Source organism: Hemitrygon akajei, chromosome 14, assembly GCF_048418815.1.
Source record: "Hemitrygon akajei chromosome 14, sHemAka1.3, whole genome shotgun sequence".
Lineage (NCBI taxonomy): Eukaryota > Metazoa > Chordata > Chondrichthyes > Myliobatiformes > Dasyatidae > Hemitrygon > Hemitrygon akajei.
Genome location: NC_133137.1, coordinates 51211750 through 51226550, shown reverse-complemented (window position 1 = coordinate 51226550; position 14801 = coordinate 51211750). Strand labels below are relative to the sequence as shown.

The window sequence follows — 14801 nt, the reverse complement described above, 5'->3', positions numbered from 1 at the left end:
TAGCCTACTGAGCAGACATTTTTCATCATATGAACCAGTTGAACAAGTCTCTGTAAAGCCCTGGAGAAAATGTTTTGACTTGAAGTGCCAAGATTCTTCAATATAAAAGGAAGCTGAATCTTTGGAAAAAAATCATTGTGCAAAAGGAAATATTGAAATGTTTCTACTGCTACTTGGGCTTGAGAGTGAGGAAGGATATCAGAAAGTCTCGAGTCTTATTGAAAACCATCTGGAAGAACTGCAGAACAAAATTGAACAGTAGTTTTCCTCCCTTTCAACACAAGTTTATGACTGGATGAGGGACCTTTCCTCAGAATCTTCTGCTCAGCCTGAGAACCTGACTTTGAGTGATGAAGAAGAACTTTGTGACTATGCAGTCTGCAGGCTGATTGTGCCCTCAAGTTGAGATTTACTGACCTGCCACTGAAAGGAGATGATCTCTATCCTTGCTCTTGATGCTTGCTAAACAAGAAAAAGCTTGCTCACATATGTAAGAAGTTGAACACTATAGCAAAATGTTCATTGATTTCCTATGAATGGCAGGTCATTTTGCTATAGTGTTCAACTTCTTACATTTGTGAGCAAGCTTCTTCTTGTTTAACAAGCATCAAGAGCAAGGATAGAGATCATCTCCTTTCAGTTGAAGGTGAAATCTGACTGTGATCTCAAGTTTGACCCAGAAATGAGCATTTATGCAGCAAAAAGCAAGCACAGGTTTCACATGCTAGGCCTACATTTGAGCCTGATCATATCACTTAGTAAGAAAATGCTTTTTCAAAGTCTGGTATAAAATTGTGTCTTAGGCTATATTTTTATTAATGTTGCTTTGGTTTATGGTTTTAAGTAACTTTACTATTCAACATTGTCAGTTAATTTTCATATTGTAAGTAGCATTAATTAAAATCAATTTAAAATCTTTATTTAAATTAAATCTACCGAACCTACCTTTAGAAAAATTAAATCTCATTTTGGCTTATGCTAGTTTTTTAACAGAGATTTATTATGTTTGCCTTTATGAGTTTTTAAAATTTATGAAAGGGAAAGAAAGAGATTAATTTCAAGATAGGTAAGCTAAGCTTAATTACCCGTTTTTTTCCAAGAAAGGTTAGCTAAAAATTCTTTCTGTACTCAAAAGAGCATTAACAATTATTGTTGGATGATTATATCTTCAGCTTACTGACCACACTAACATACTGTGAGTTGTAGATATAATCACTTCTGTCTAAGGGTTCCCCGAGGCCTGAAAATTATTTCTAGGCTTCCTCCAGGGAAAAAAGGTTGAGAAAGGCTGTACCACCTCTTTAATAAGAAGCTCGTCAAAATGATATCAGACTGGATGTAAAATATCGAGACAATTCATTATCATCAGATTAATTTCCCCTTATCTTGTGAACAGGAGAATACTTCTACATCATAAAAAAATAAATGTTACACCAGCTGATACATGATTAAAATATATCCTCTGTTTTAAATATGATATACTTGAGCAGAGATAGTAAATAGGAAGCCATGTAAATTTAATTGACAAATAGTATTCAATAACTGTGGTTATGAACAATTAAGTTAATAATTCTTTACTGACCATGTTTTGTGATACTTTACTGGAGCCTTGCTAACTTCCCTGTGCAATGCCAACAAGGATTCACACAAGCGAACTGTTCTCTTAAGGCATCAAAACTGGTTGAAAGTAATGTTTTTTTAATCTTTGATCCCTATTGGAGCTGCAAAACGTGCCAGAGGAAACAATCATTGACACATAGACTTACCCGATTCATGTCAACAATAAAATTTTCAAACAGCTTCCAAATGTGGTTACTTGTGTAAATCTCTTTCATCTCCACCTCTGTGTCCACATAGCAATGGTTCACAAAGTTAACGTAAGCTGTCTTCACCTGGAAGAAACAGATTTACTGACTCATCATGGAATTGTTTAAGTCACCTAAACAAAAATGCTTGTGCTTTCAGAAAAGATTTTGATCCACAATTAATTTTCTTGCAGAGTCATGGAGCAGTACAGCACAGAAACAGGCCCTTCTCTGTGCCGAGCAAGATTCTACCCACATTTGGCCCATATCCCTCAAAACCTTTCCTATCCATGTAGCTGCCCAAATGTTTTTTAAATGTGTGTACGACTTCCTCCATCTGGTGTCTTGTTCCCATACACACCACCACCCTGGACAAGAAGTTACCCCTCGGGTTCCTTTGAAATCTTCCCCCTCTCATCTTAAACATCTGCTCTTTTGGTTTTGATCCCCTTTCCTTGGGAGAAAGACCGTGTGAATGCTCCCTATCAATGCCCCTCCTGATTTCATACACCTCCATGGTCTATAAAGTCCTAGCCTGCCTGACCTGGGCCCTCAAATCCAGGCAACATCTGACCATCTTCATTCTCCAAATGACAGAGCTGTGAGGGGGATTTCAGCCAATATCTGTCAGGATATTCACTTGAGGGGGGGGGGCACTTTCAAGGGGAGTGCAAAGTGAAATTTTCCCTCATTCCCTGGGGAATGTTGCCATTCCTAACCACTGCCCAGGCTGGTGAGATCGACAAATCAGTTGTTTCATTTGGGAGGATTCCCCGCAGTCTACCCTCTGCCTCAGCTAGCCACACCAACCCAACAACACTCCTCTGGCATTCTCGTGGTTATTGCCAACAAGGGCAGCTGGAGAAACTCGTCAGGTCAGGCAGCATCTATGGAGGGAGCAAGCCAAGACCCTCCATGAGGATGTTCTGAGGAGGGGTAAGAATGGCAGAGAAAAACGATACCCACAAGTGACCACAGACCCCGTCTCCTCTGTCAAGACAATATCATCAGGGGGCAAGAGAATGCCCACTGAAGAGTAGGGTGATAGGCTGGTACGGTGGGTGGTACGGTGACACAGCTAGTAAAGTCCACACCTCCAGCGATCCGGGTTCAATCCTGACCTTGGGTGCTGTCAGTGTGGAGACTGAACGTTCTCCTTCCCGCTATTTACCAGTTAAGTAAGCTGTTGTAAACTGCCGTCAGTATGTAGGTAGTGGCAGAATTCGGGAGGAATTAATGTAGAATTTATATTTAATCTATTGTTTGTTCAGATGCTGGTAAGTTTTTCATTGCACCCATGCATACACGCACTTGTGCATATGTCATAACCTTGACTTTGACTGCACAGTACGTTATTTTCCTCAGGTTTATTTTGTTCTAATTGTGTTCTTTCTTGTATAATTTTGTGCAATTATTTTGTGAATGGTGTGTCTGCTGCTACATGTCTGGCATGCAGTCGCCAGCAAGTTTTTCATTATATTTGTGAATGTACATGTACTTGTCCATACGACAATAATCTTGGCTTTGACGTTGGGTTAGAGTGCGAGCAGCACAAACGGGTGCTCGTTGGTCAGACCACACACACTGGGCTGAAGGGACTGTTTTATGCTGTATCTCTTCGTGGCTACAAAGGAAAGGATGTGGTTCCTTTACTGCACCCACTATGAGGTTCAGAGAGGGGTTTCACATATCACCTGACCGTCACCCCACCTTCTTATTCTGGCTTCTGCCCCCTTCCTTTCCAACCCTAATGAAGGGTCACAGCCCAAAACATTGACTATTTTCCCCCTCCTTAGATGCTGCTAGATCTGCTGAGCTCCTCCAGCATTTTGTGTGTGTGTGTGTGTGTGTGTGTGTGTGTGTGTGTGTGTGTGTGTGTGTGTGTGTGTGTGTGTGTGTGTGTGTGTGTGTGTGTGTGTGTGTGTGTGTGTGTGTGTGTGTAAATAAAAAGAGATTCTAGAGGGCAAAATCAGTGGTTTGCCTGAAAGAAAGGTAGCATCAACTTACAGATGTTTTTAAACTCTGAGGAGGATAGATGAGGAGACTGCTCTCGGTCTTCTCCCCGTAGTTGGGGAAGTAAAACTAGAGGGTAAAGTTTAAGTGAGAGGAATAAAATTTAACAAGGACTTGAGGGGCGACTTTTTCCACATAGACAGTAGTGGGCATGTGGAGTGAGTTACCTGAGGCACAAAGGCCTTTATTCAGGTAGGTGATATGAAGGGTTGAGAGAGATATAGGCCAAATGTAGACAAATGGGACCAGTTCAAGTAGGCACCTTAGTTGGCATGGACAAGTTGGGTAGACGTGCTCAGAAATGGGCTATTTTAACCACCAACACATGTCTTTGTGGTGCACATAATGTCCTCTACCCTACCTCACCTAACTCTGCTCCCTCATCGTTGCCTGGCAACCCCTTAAGTGACTCTCTTTCATCTGTCTCAACCTCCGCCTGTAGGTGCAAGTTTCACATTCTCACCACTCTTTGGGAAAGAAGATTTGCCTAAATTCCCTCGAGATATATTAATGACTGCAGGATATAGAACATAGAAAAGTACAGAACAGGAGCAGGACCTTCGGCCCACGATGTTGTGCAGAATCAATTAAGCTAATGAAAACTAATCCTTTCTGCCTGCACATGGTCCATATCCCTCCATATCCTGCATATTCATGTACCTAAGAGCCTCTTAAACACGTCTGTTGTATCTGTCTCCATTACCAGCCCAGGCAGCACATTCCAGGCATCCACTAATCTCTGTGTGAATAAGATCTAGACTTGCATTATCTCCTTTGAACTTACCCTGTCTCACCTTAAGTTCATGCTCTCTAGTCCTGGGAAAAGACCCCGGCTGTCTATCTATGCCCCTCACAATTTTATAACCCTCTCTCGTGTCTCTCCTCAGACGGCTGTGCTCCAGAGCGCACAACCCAAGCCTATCCACCTTCTCCTTACTGCACTTGCATTCCAGTCCAGGCTGACACTGACAACTCCCTCGGTGGCGTGCCAAGCAGAAACACCTTTGCTACTTCAACCTGATTGAACAACTTCAAAATGGTTAAGGTTTCTTTGGGCCTTCCATCAGATTGTCTTTCCCTTCTAATCAAGTTTTTCCAATAGTTTATCTCTCAGCTATGGCTCTATAAAACCATCAGATCGAGTGAAAGCTGAGAGATAAACTATTGGATTGTCGAGTTATCCTTGTACGATTTTTTTCTGGACGCTCCATGACACCTCAACACTGAAATCAGAGGTCTCGGGGGAATATAAAATACTGAAGAGATGGGCTTACTTCACGTATTCTGTCATGAGTGTTTGAATCATTGAGTTACTTTGTAAAGTTTACACAGGATCTTCAGTAAAGAAACAGTCCACTCCTGCATTTATACTCTTTCTGTCTTCCCTCTCTAGAGTCATAGAGTGCTACAGCACATAAACAGGCCCTTTGGCCCATCTAGTCCATGCTGAATTATTACTCTGCCTGTTCCCATTGACCGGCACCTGGACTATAGCCTTCCATACCCCTCCCATCCATGTACATCAAAATTTCTCTTAGAAGGTGAATTCGAACTCGCATGTGACTTGTTCCACACTCTCACCATCCTGTGAGGAAAGAAATCTCTCCTCAGGTTCCTCTTCAAAATTTCGCCTTTCACCCTTAACTTACAACGTTTAGTTCTAGTCCCACTCGACTTCAGTGGGGAAAGCCTGCTTATCTGTACCCTTCATACGATTGTATACCTCCATAAAATCTCCTCACATTTTCCTACGCTTCAGGGAATAAAGGATCAGCTTATTGAACCTTTCTCTATAACTTGGGCTGTCAAGTCCCAGCAACATCCTGGTACATTTTCTCTACACTCTTTCAGTCTTATTGATATCTTGCCTAGGGGTAGGTGACCAGACCTGCACAAATTAGTCCTCACCAATGCCTTATACAACTTCAACATAACATCCCAGCTCCTAGACTCAGTACTTTGATTTATGAAGGCCAATGTGTCAAAAGCTCTCTGTGAAGCCAGTTTCAAGGAATTATGCATCTGTACTCCCAGATCTCTCCGTCCTATCACACTCCTCAATGTCCTACTATATGTATTAGTGACATCTTTGAATCCTTCCTTTTCATTTATTTGAACAGACTCTCCTTAAACATACCTGTACTGTCACATCAAGCATGTGAGAGCAGGTCTTCACATTCTATCATCAGAAAATCTCCTAGGTGAGATGAAGAATCAGATTGTTTGTTCTTTTGTGATATGAAACCCTCCTGTCTCTAGTACAATTCTAGTAAGGTCATTCCCCTCCATTCTTCTGAAGTCTAAAATACATCTATAATTTCTTTAGCTGCTGCTGATAGGGCTTATTCCCTGTCTAACCTCTTAACCACTGCTCCACTCTCTTTACACTCATGACCATGAGGCTAAGCATAGCTCCAATGCCATCGATAAATCAGAAGATTTCCACTTCCTGAAGTCCACAGTTAATTCCTTGGTCTTACTGATTTTGAATGCAAGGTTGTTTTCACAACCCCACTTACCCAGGTGATCGATCTCACTCCTGTACACTTCCTCATCACTATCTGAAATTCTGCCAACAATAGCTCTGTTGTCAGCAAATTGAATGATGGTATTTGAGCTGTGCCTAGCCACACAGTCGTGGGTGTAGAGGTAGGAGAACAATGGGCTAAGCATGCACCCTTGAGGTGTGCCAGTGTTGATTGGCAGCGAGGAGAAGATGTTATTTCCAATCGGCACCAACTATGGTCTCCCGGTGAGGAAGTGAAGGATCCAATTGAAGAGGGAGGTACAGAGAACCAGGATTTGGAGCTTGTTGATTAGAACTGAGAGTGTGATTGTGTTGAACACTGAGCTGTAATCAGTAAACAGCAACCTGACGTAGGTATTACTATTGTCCAAGTGACCCAAGGCCGAATGGAGAGCCACTGAGATTTTATACACTGTAGACCTATGATGGCAATTGGTAAATTGCGGTGGGTCTGGGTTTTTGCTGAGGCAGCAGCTGATTCTGGCCATGACCAACGTCTCACAGCATTTCATCAGAGTAGATGTGAGTGCAAATGGGCAAAAGCCAATGAGGTAGCTCACACTGCTCTTCTTGGGCACTGTATGATTGTTGTGCTTTTGAAGCATATAGGAACCTCCTACTGCAGCAGTGAGTGATTGAAGATGTCCTTGAACACTCCTGCCAGTTGTTAGGCATAGGTTTTCATGAGCTCTACCAGGTACGCCTTGTGAGGGTTCATCCTCTTGAAAGATGTTCTGCTGTCGGCCTCCAAGATAGAGATCACAGGGTCACCAGATGCCCCAGGGATTCACACCGGGGTAGTTTTATTCTCCTTTTCAAATCATGTATAAAAGGCATTGAGCTCATCTCATCTTCTTCTTTCTTGTCGGAATTAATGGCCTGCAAACCCTGCCAGACCTGATGTGCATCGCATACCATTTCTGACTTCAACTGGAATTGATTTTTGCCCTTAAAATAGCCTTCCATACGTTGGACTTGAACTTCTTGTGTAGTTCTGGATTGCCGCTCTTAAATGCCCTCAGCAAGCTACGACTCTCCTGGCCCATCTATGTCCTGTGGTTTGTGTCTGTCCGGTATGTTCTCGAAGGCACGCACTCATCCACACAGGTCTTGATGAAGTCAGTGACAACTGTGGTGTATTCACTCAGATTCAAAGATGAGTCCCTGCACATCATCCAGTGGACCGACTCAGAGCACTCCTGTAAACACTCCTCTGCCTCCCTTGAATACACCTCCTTGGTCCTCACAACTGGTGCTGCCATCTTTAGTCTCTGTCTGTACACCAGGAGGAGAAGTGCAGCCAGGTGATCAGACTTTCCAAAGTATGGCTGTGGGATAGCAGGTAAGCATTCTTGATGGTGGTAGAACAGTGGTCAAGTTTGGTGTTTCCTCTGGTCCCATAGGTGATATGTTGGTGGTAGTTGTTCAGAGACGTCTCCAGGCTGGCCTGGTTCAAATCCCCTGCAATGACAGAGAAGGCATCCGGGAACATTGTTCAATGTCTGCCTATCGTGGTGCTCAGCTCCTCCAGTGGTGGAATTACACTGCTTCCAGGATGACGGCTTAAACCTCCTGTGCCGGATAAAAAGGACGACATTTATCCGCCAGATGTTCCAGGTTGGGTGAGCGGTACTGAGACAGAACTGCCAAGTCTATACACCACGATGAATTAATCATAAAGCATATTCCACCTCCTTTAACTTTAAAAGACTGAGCTGTCCAATCTTTGCAGAGAATGGTGAAGATATCGAGCTGCAGTGCTGTGTCTAAAATGGCAGCCCAACATGGAAGCCACGTTTCCATGAAGCAAAGTACCCAGCAGTCCCTGATGTCCCTCTGGTACTGCAATCTTGCTCTGAGCTCTTCAGTTTTATTTTCCAGAGAGAGTGCATTTGCCAGCAGGATAGTAAGGAGTGGGGGCCTAAGGCCTCTACATTTCAATCGTATCTGCAGACTGGCATACCTTCTGTACTTCCATTTTCTTAAAGGGGAACTGCATTCATGACAAGTCTGCAGTCTGGGATCCATGATATTGTTAGATTTGAGTATCCATTGATTTTTTTTTTAAACAGCTTAAAGTAATGTTGCTTACTGAAGGCTATGACTGAATTTCAGTTGTAGTAGTCCTAAACGGGAATATTTAATAATTCTATTGCTGCTGCATGCAAACAGTCACCACCTATCAGCACCGTCCTGATCAAATTTGCTAATTATACCATTGTTGTTTGTAGGATCTCAAATAGCAATGGGGAGGCAATGAGATATATCAGCTGGTTGAGTGGTATTGCAATAGCAACCTTGTACTCAATGTCAGCAAGACCAAGGAATTGATAGCGGACCTCAGGAAGGACAAGTTGTGAGAACACACACCAGTCCTCATTGAGGGATCAGCAGTGAGCAGCCTTAAGTCCGTGGGTGTCAACATCTTGGAGGCTCTGTCATGGACTCAATACATTGATGCTGTCATGAAGGAGGCACGTCAGCTGCTCTACTTCCTTTTAGGGGATTAGTTATGCCACCAACGACTCTTGCAAATTTCTAGAGAACGTGGAGAACGTTCTTTCTGGTTGCTTAATCATCTGGTAAAGAGGCTCCAATGCAAAGGGTCACAAGAGGCCGCCGAGGGTTGTAGCAAATCTATCTCAGCTCCATCACAGGCACAACCCTCCCCACCTTTAAGGACGTCAATAGACATCCATCATTAAGGGTCCATGCCTTTTGGTACATGCCCTCTGCTTGTTATTGCCATCAGGGAGGAGGTACAAGAGCCTGAAGACCTACACTCAATGATGCAGAAACAGCTCCTTCCCCTCTGCCATTAGATTTCTGAATGGTCCATAGACACTATCTCATTATTCCTTTTCATTGCACTATTTATTTATTTAGTAATTTATAGTAATCTCATGCCTTCTGCCACAAAACAACAAATTTCACTTTATATAAGACAGTGGTCATAAACATAATTCTGAATCTTTCCAGATTGGGTCCAATGCCAGTATCTCCTTTCTTAAATAAGGGGACAAATACTGTGGTCTGGGTGCAGCCCTTATACCATCTCTAATTGTAACAATACCTCTCTATCTCTGAACTCCAGCCCTCTTGCGATAAAAGGCTAACGTACCATGCGCCTTGCTAGCCATTTGCTGTACCTGCCTGTTAATGTTGTGTGACTTTTGCCCAAGAACACTTAGAACCCACTGCACTTTGCTCTTCTTCAACCTTTCTCTACTCAAATAATTGTGACCTCTCGATTCTGCCTGTCAAAAAGTGATGTCTCATGTCTTTCTATGTTGCTCCTCATCATTTCCAAGCTTATTAATGTTCTCCTGAGTCAGGGAGCACCACAGCACAGAAACAGGCCCTTTGGCCCATCTAGTCCCTGATGAACTATTGTTCTGCCTAGTCCTGTCGACCCAGACCTGGTCCATAACCCTCCATTCCCCTCCATCCATGTACTCATCCAAATCTCTCTTAAATGTTGAAATTGAACCCATATCCACCACTTCCACTGGCAGCTCGTTCCACACCCTCTGAGCACCCTCACGTTCCCCTGAAATATTTCACCTTTCACACTTAACCTGTGACCTCTAGTTCTAGCATTACTCAACCTCAGTGAAAAAAGCCTGCTTGCTTTTACACTAAGTAATATCGCTCATAATTTTGTATACAGTGCCTCTAAGAAGTTTCCCCTTGTTCTCCTACACTCCTGGGAATAAAACCGTAGCCTATACTGCATTTCACTATAACCCAGGTCGTCAAGTCCCAGTAAATTGTATTGCACTCTCTCAATCTTACTGATATCTGCCCTGTAACCAGAACTGCACACAGTGATAGAAACAGTCAGCACTTAATATGCTCATCTCCTCTAACTTGAACCGACTGGCACAACTCCAATCACTGAAGTTTACCAAAAGTTTGATCCCTTTGCACGAAAATGTTCTTATTGTGTTCTCCCTTGTAAAATGTGTGCATATCTTTTGTTTATAATTTTCTTGCGAATGCTGTGTATCTGCTTCTCTGTGCCTGTGCTGCTGGTGCAATTAAGTTTTTCGTTACTCCTGTGCACACATGTACTTGTGTATTTGACGATAAACTCAGCTCTGGATACCAGAAAACTTAGAACCTGTGTTTTTGGATCCAGCAACGAAATCACTGTGAACAGGAGCAATCCCACCTGTCTTCCCCTGTGATACCCTTTATTGCCATGCTCTGTTTTTGTTCTGAAGCTCTTCATTCTGCTGTGTCCTCTGACCCACGCTTTCCTTGCTGTTATTCATAAGTCACTAGCAACTTCTCCTTCTCGCAAGACCCAGCTCAGGTTGTCTGAATGAGGAAGGACAGCATTTGTATGTACCTCAGGTATGCAGTCGTCATGGGTTACCACCCTCACGATGTCATCCAGAGGCAGCAGGGAGTTGCACTTGATCTCAGTGTACACATTCTTCCCCTCCGTGCAAGTAGCCAGTAGCTCAACCAAGGTAATGTGGTAATTCAGCGCTCCATTTTCATCACAACGCTCCTGTTCTGAGGCCATCATTTGCAACAGGAGAGGAAAGGAAGCTCTGTCGTTGTAGAAGACCAGCACGTCTTCTCCTCCGTTAGCCAGCTGGGGATTGCAGAGGGAAAATACCGAGAGTTACTGCTTGTGATACAAAGTGTCCCAAACCCAGCTACGCAGCCCCGCCCCGTAAAAACCCAGAGCTACAGAAATTCCAAAGACCTCTTCTCAGGGAGGGGCGGATCTTCGATGATGGGGGCAACTTGAAAGACTGGTACAGGACAGAGGACTCTGGTCAGCTGCTATCTGTGTCCTATGCCCCTGTATGGTTAAGGAAGCATGGTGCAAAATGTCACATTCCACCAACAGGAGGCGCCATTAGTGGGCTGTTAAAAGGAACAGTGAGGTACTGTTCCAAGTACGAGCCCTTCCTACTGAGGTGTAACCGTCACTGATGTCTGGTGATTAGGGAATCAACTAATCAATACTGTAAATAATTGATCCCAATACATGACCCAAAACTGCATAACTCTACACAGAACAAATGCTGTATCCATGAAGCATGATTTATTCTGAGAACATATTCAGAATAATTCATGTGAAGTACTTCAAAGGTTGGGATTTTTGCATGCAAACTGTAAGTAGGTGAGCGAGCAGTTGATCTTATTTTTAATCATTAAAGTAGCCTTTGTCGGGTCAGGATATTGGACAGGACAGCTCCTGCACCCACTGAGGTGATGAGGTCTGAACTGAAAGGTAATTAGTTAACATTTGCTCCACAGATTTCCAGCACTTAGAAATGAAACCAAGTACAGTTTGGGGTCTATTTCATTGCATGCAGCCCACGCTGTCACACTGTTTCCAGTGTATTTTATCAGTTGTGCAGTTACCTCAGTCATCACCATATCTTGGCACTTCTTCACGTACTTCCCATCTGCTTTCACGATGGTCTGCAGGAACTTCAGGTAGAGCACGTGCCGGCCGTGTGTCTCGATGCAGTGTACAAAGTGCTGGATGACCCTCTCGTTGATCTCGTTGCAGAGGTGGTAGTTGTTCAGAAAAATGTGCCGCATGGTTTCTGCTTCCAGAAGCTGTCAACACAAAAGGTGGGGGGGACAACGTTCAGTGTCTGTGACAAAAGAGAGACTGCAGATGTTGGAAACACACTCATAAAGTGTCGGAAGGTCAGCAGGTCTTCCTCATCCTGATGAAATGTCTCGGCCCGAAGCATCGACTATTCATTTCCCTCCATAGATGCTGCCTGACCTGTCGAGCTCCTCCGGCATTTTGTTTGTAACTCCCTCAGGATGATGCTTGGGTAGCTGGACAGGGCAATGGCCGACTAATCCTGATCGGTCCGATTCATTTTGGGAGGAAGAATAAGGCCAATACATACTCAATGAATGGTAGGACCCAAAGGACAGAGATTAGCTTTGTAAAGATTAGCTTAATTTCTCACGTGTACATTGAAACATACAGTGAAACGCATCATTTTGCATCAGATCAAATCAGTGAAGATTGTACTGGGCAGCCTGCAAGTATCGCCATGATTCCAGCACTGACAAAACAAGGACACAATTCACTACCCCTAACCATAGGTCTGTGGAATGTGGGAGGAACGTGCAGACTCCTTACAGACAGTGGCAGAAATCGCACGCCTGTTTTACAGCAGTCTGCGTAAAGCGTAGTGCCTTATGGCAGAGAGCTACCATGTCAGGTCAGGGAATACTGATCTCCCACCTGGTACTTATCCCTGCAAGCGTAAGTGCTACACCTGTCCCTACACCTCCTCTCTTACCACCATTCAGGGCCCCAAACAGTCCTTCCAGGTGAGGCAACACTTCACTTGTGAGTCTGTTGGGGTAATCTATTGCATCTGGTGCTCCCAGTGCAGCCTCCTCTACATCGGCAAGACCCGATGCAGATTGGGGGACCGCTTTGTCGAGCACCTCCTTCGTCCGCCACAACAGACAGGATCTCCCAGTTGCCACCCACTTCAACTCTCCCTCTCATTCCCATTCGGATATGTCCATACATGGCCTCCTCTCCTGCCATGATGAGGCCAAACTCAGGTTGGAGGAGCAACACCTCATATACCATCAGAGTAGTCTCCAGCCCCTTGGTACGAACATCGAATTCTCCAACTTTTGGTAATGCCCTCCCCCTTCCTCCCCCCATCCCAGTTTCACTCTCTCTCCTCCTCCAGCTGCCTATCACCTCTCTCATGGTTCCGCCTTCTTCTACTACCCATAGTGCTTTCCCCTTTCATTCCTTCTTCACCTCTCCGGCTTATCCCCTCCCTGCTTCCCCTCCCCCACCCCTTGATCTTTCCTCTGATTGGTTTTTCACCCTCCCCCCACCTTCTTTATGGGGCCCCTGCCTCCTCCTTCTTCAGTCCTGACAAAGGGTCTCGGCCTGAAACGTTGACTGCTCATTTCAACAGATGCTGCCCGACCTGCTGAGTTCCTCCAGCTTGTTTGTACGTGTTGCTTTGACCCCAGCATCTGCAGTGTACTTTGTATTTAGGAAATACTAAGACCCTGATGTAATGTCCTATAGATGCCTGAAGGTGGCAGTACAGGCTGATAAAATGGGAAAGGCATGTGGGATCTAGGCTTTTCTTCACCAAGTCTTACTTATGCAAGGCAAGTTCTTTACACTGGTAGAGGGTGCCTGGATCGGACTGCCGGGGTAGTCGGGGGAAGCACACAGAATGGTGGCATTTAAGAGGCTTTTAGGTAGACCACGAGTATGCAGGGAATGTCAGGATATGGATCAGGAACAGGCAGGAGAGGATCAGTTTCATTTGGCGTCATGGTTGCCATGGACATTGTAGTTGGCAGGGACATTGTGGGCCAAAGGGTCTCTTCCCGTGTGCCCTGCTCTACATTGTAATCTCAGAGCATAGGGATGGTACAGTTTTTAAAGACACTGGTGAGGTTACAGATATGGGTCACACTATGGGAAGGACATGATTACTGTGCAGAAGGTGTAGAGGAGATTCACCAGAATGGAGCACTTCAGTTATACACAGAATGTAGAATATTACAGCACAATACCGACCCTTTGGCCCAATACATTGTGTCGATAGTTTAACCTACCCAAAGATCAATCTAATCCTTCCCTCCTACATAACTGAGGTGAGAAAATCTGCAGATGCTGGATATCTGAGCAACACACACAAAATGCTGGAGGAATGCAGCAGGCCAGGCAGCATTTACAGAAAAAATACAGTTGACGTTTTGGGCCGAGACCCTTCAGCAGGACTGGAGAAAAAAAGCTGAGGAGTAGGTTTAAAAGATGGGGGAGGGGAGAGAGAAAAACACCGGGTGATGAGTGAAACCTGGAGGGGGAGAGATGAAGCAAAGAGCTGGGAAGTTGATTGGTGAAAGAGACAGAAGGCCGTGGAAGAGAGAAAAGGGGGAGGAGCACCAGAGGGAGGCCATGGGTGGGCAAGGAGATGAGGTGAGAGAGGGAAAAGGGGATGGGAAATGGTGAAGGAGAGGTGGAGTGGGGGGCATTTCTGGAAGTTTGAGAAATCGATATTCTGCTATCAGATTGGAGGCTACCCAAACGGAATATAAGGTGTTGTTCCTCCAACCTGTGTGTAACCTCATCACAACAGTAGAGGAGGCCATGGATTGACATATCGGATTGGGAATGGGACGTGGAATTAAAATGGGTGGCCACTGGGAAATCCTGCTTTTTCTAGAGTAGGTGCTCGGCGAAGCGCTCTCCCAATCTACGTCGGGTCTCACTGATACACAGGAGACCACACTGGGAGCACCGAACACAGTATATGACCCAGACTCTCAGGTGAAGTGTCAGCTCACCTGGAAGGACTGTTTGGGGCCCTTAATGGTAGTGAGGGAGGAGATGTAGGGGCAGGTGTAGCACTTGTTCCACTTGCAAGGGTAAGTGCCAGGAGGGAGATCGGTGGGGAGGGACAAATGGACAA

General features: G+C 44.7%; 1 protein-coding gene across 1 annotated transcript in view; it reads right to left on the bottom strand.

The window, feature by feature from the left end:
* itpr2 (inositol 1,4,5-trisphosphate receptor, type 2) overlaps positions 1-14801 on the bottom strand; it is a 272542-nt gene that overhangs the window by 94516 nt on the left and 163225 nt on the right. Inside the window, exons 30-32 of the mRNA XM_073066048.1 lie at positions 11734-11934; positions 10700-10951; positions 1767-1892 (exon numbers count right to left, since the gene is read on the bottom strand). Coding sequence (XP_072922149.1) covers positions 1767-1892; positions 10700-10951; positions 11734-11934 — 579 coding nt within the window. The remainder of the gene's footprint in view (positions 1-1766; positions 1893-10699; positions 10952-11733; positions 11935-14801) is intronic.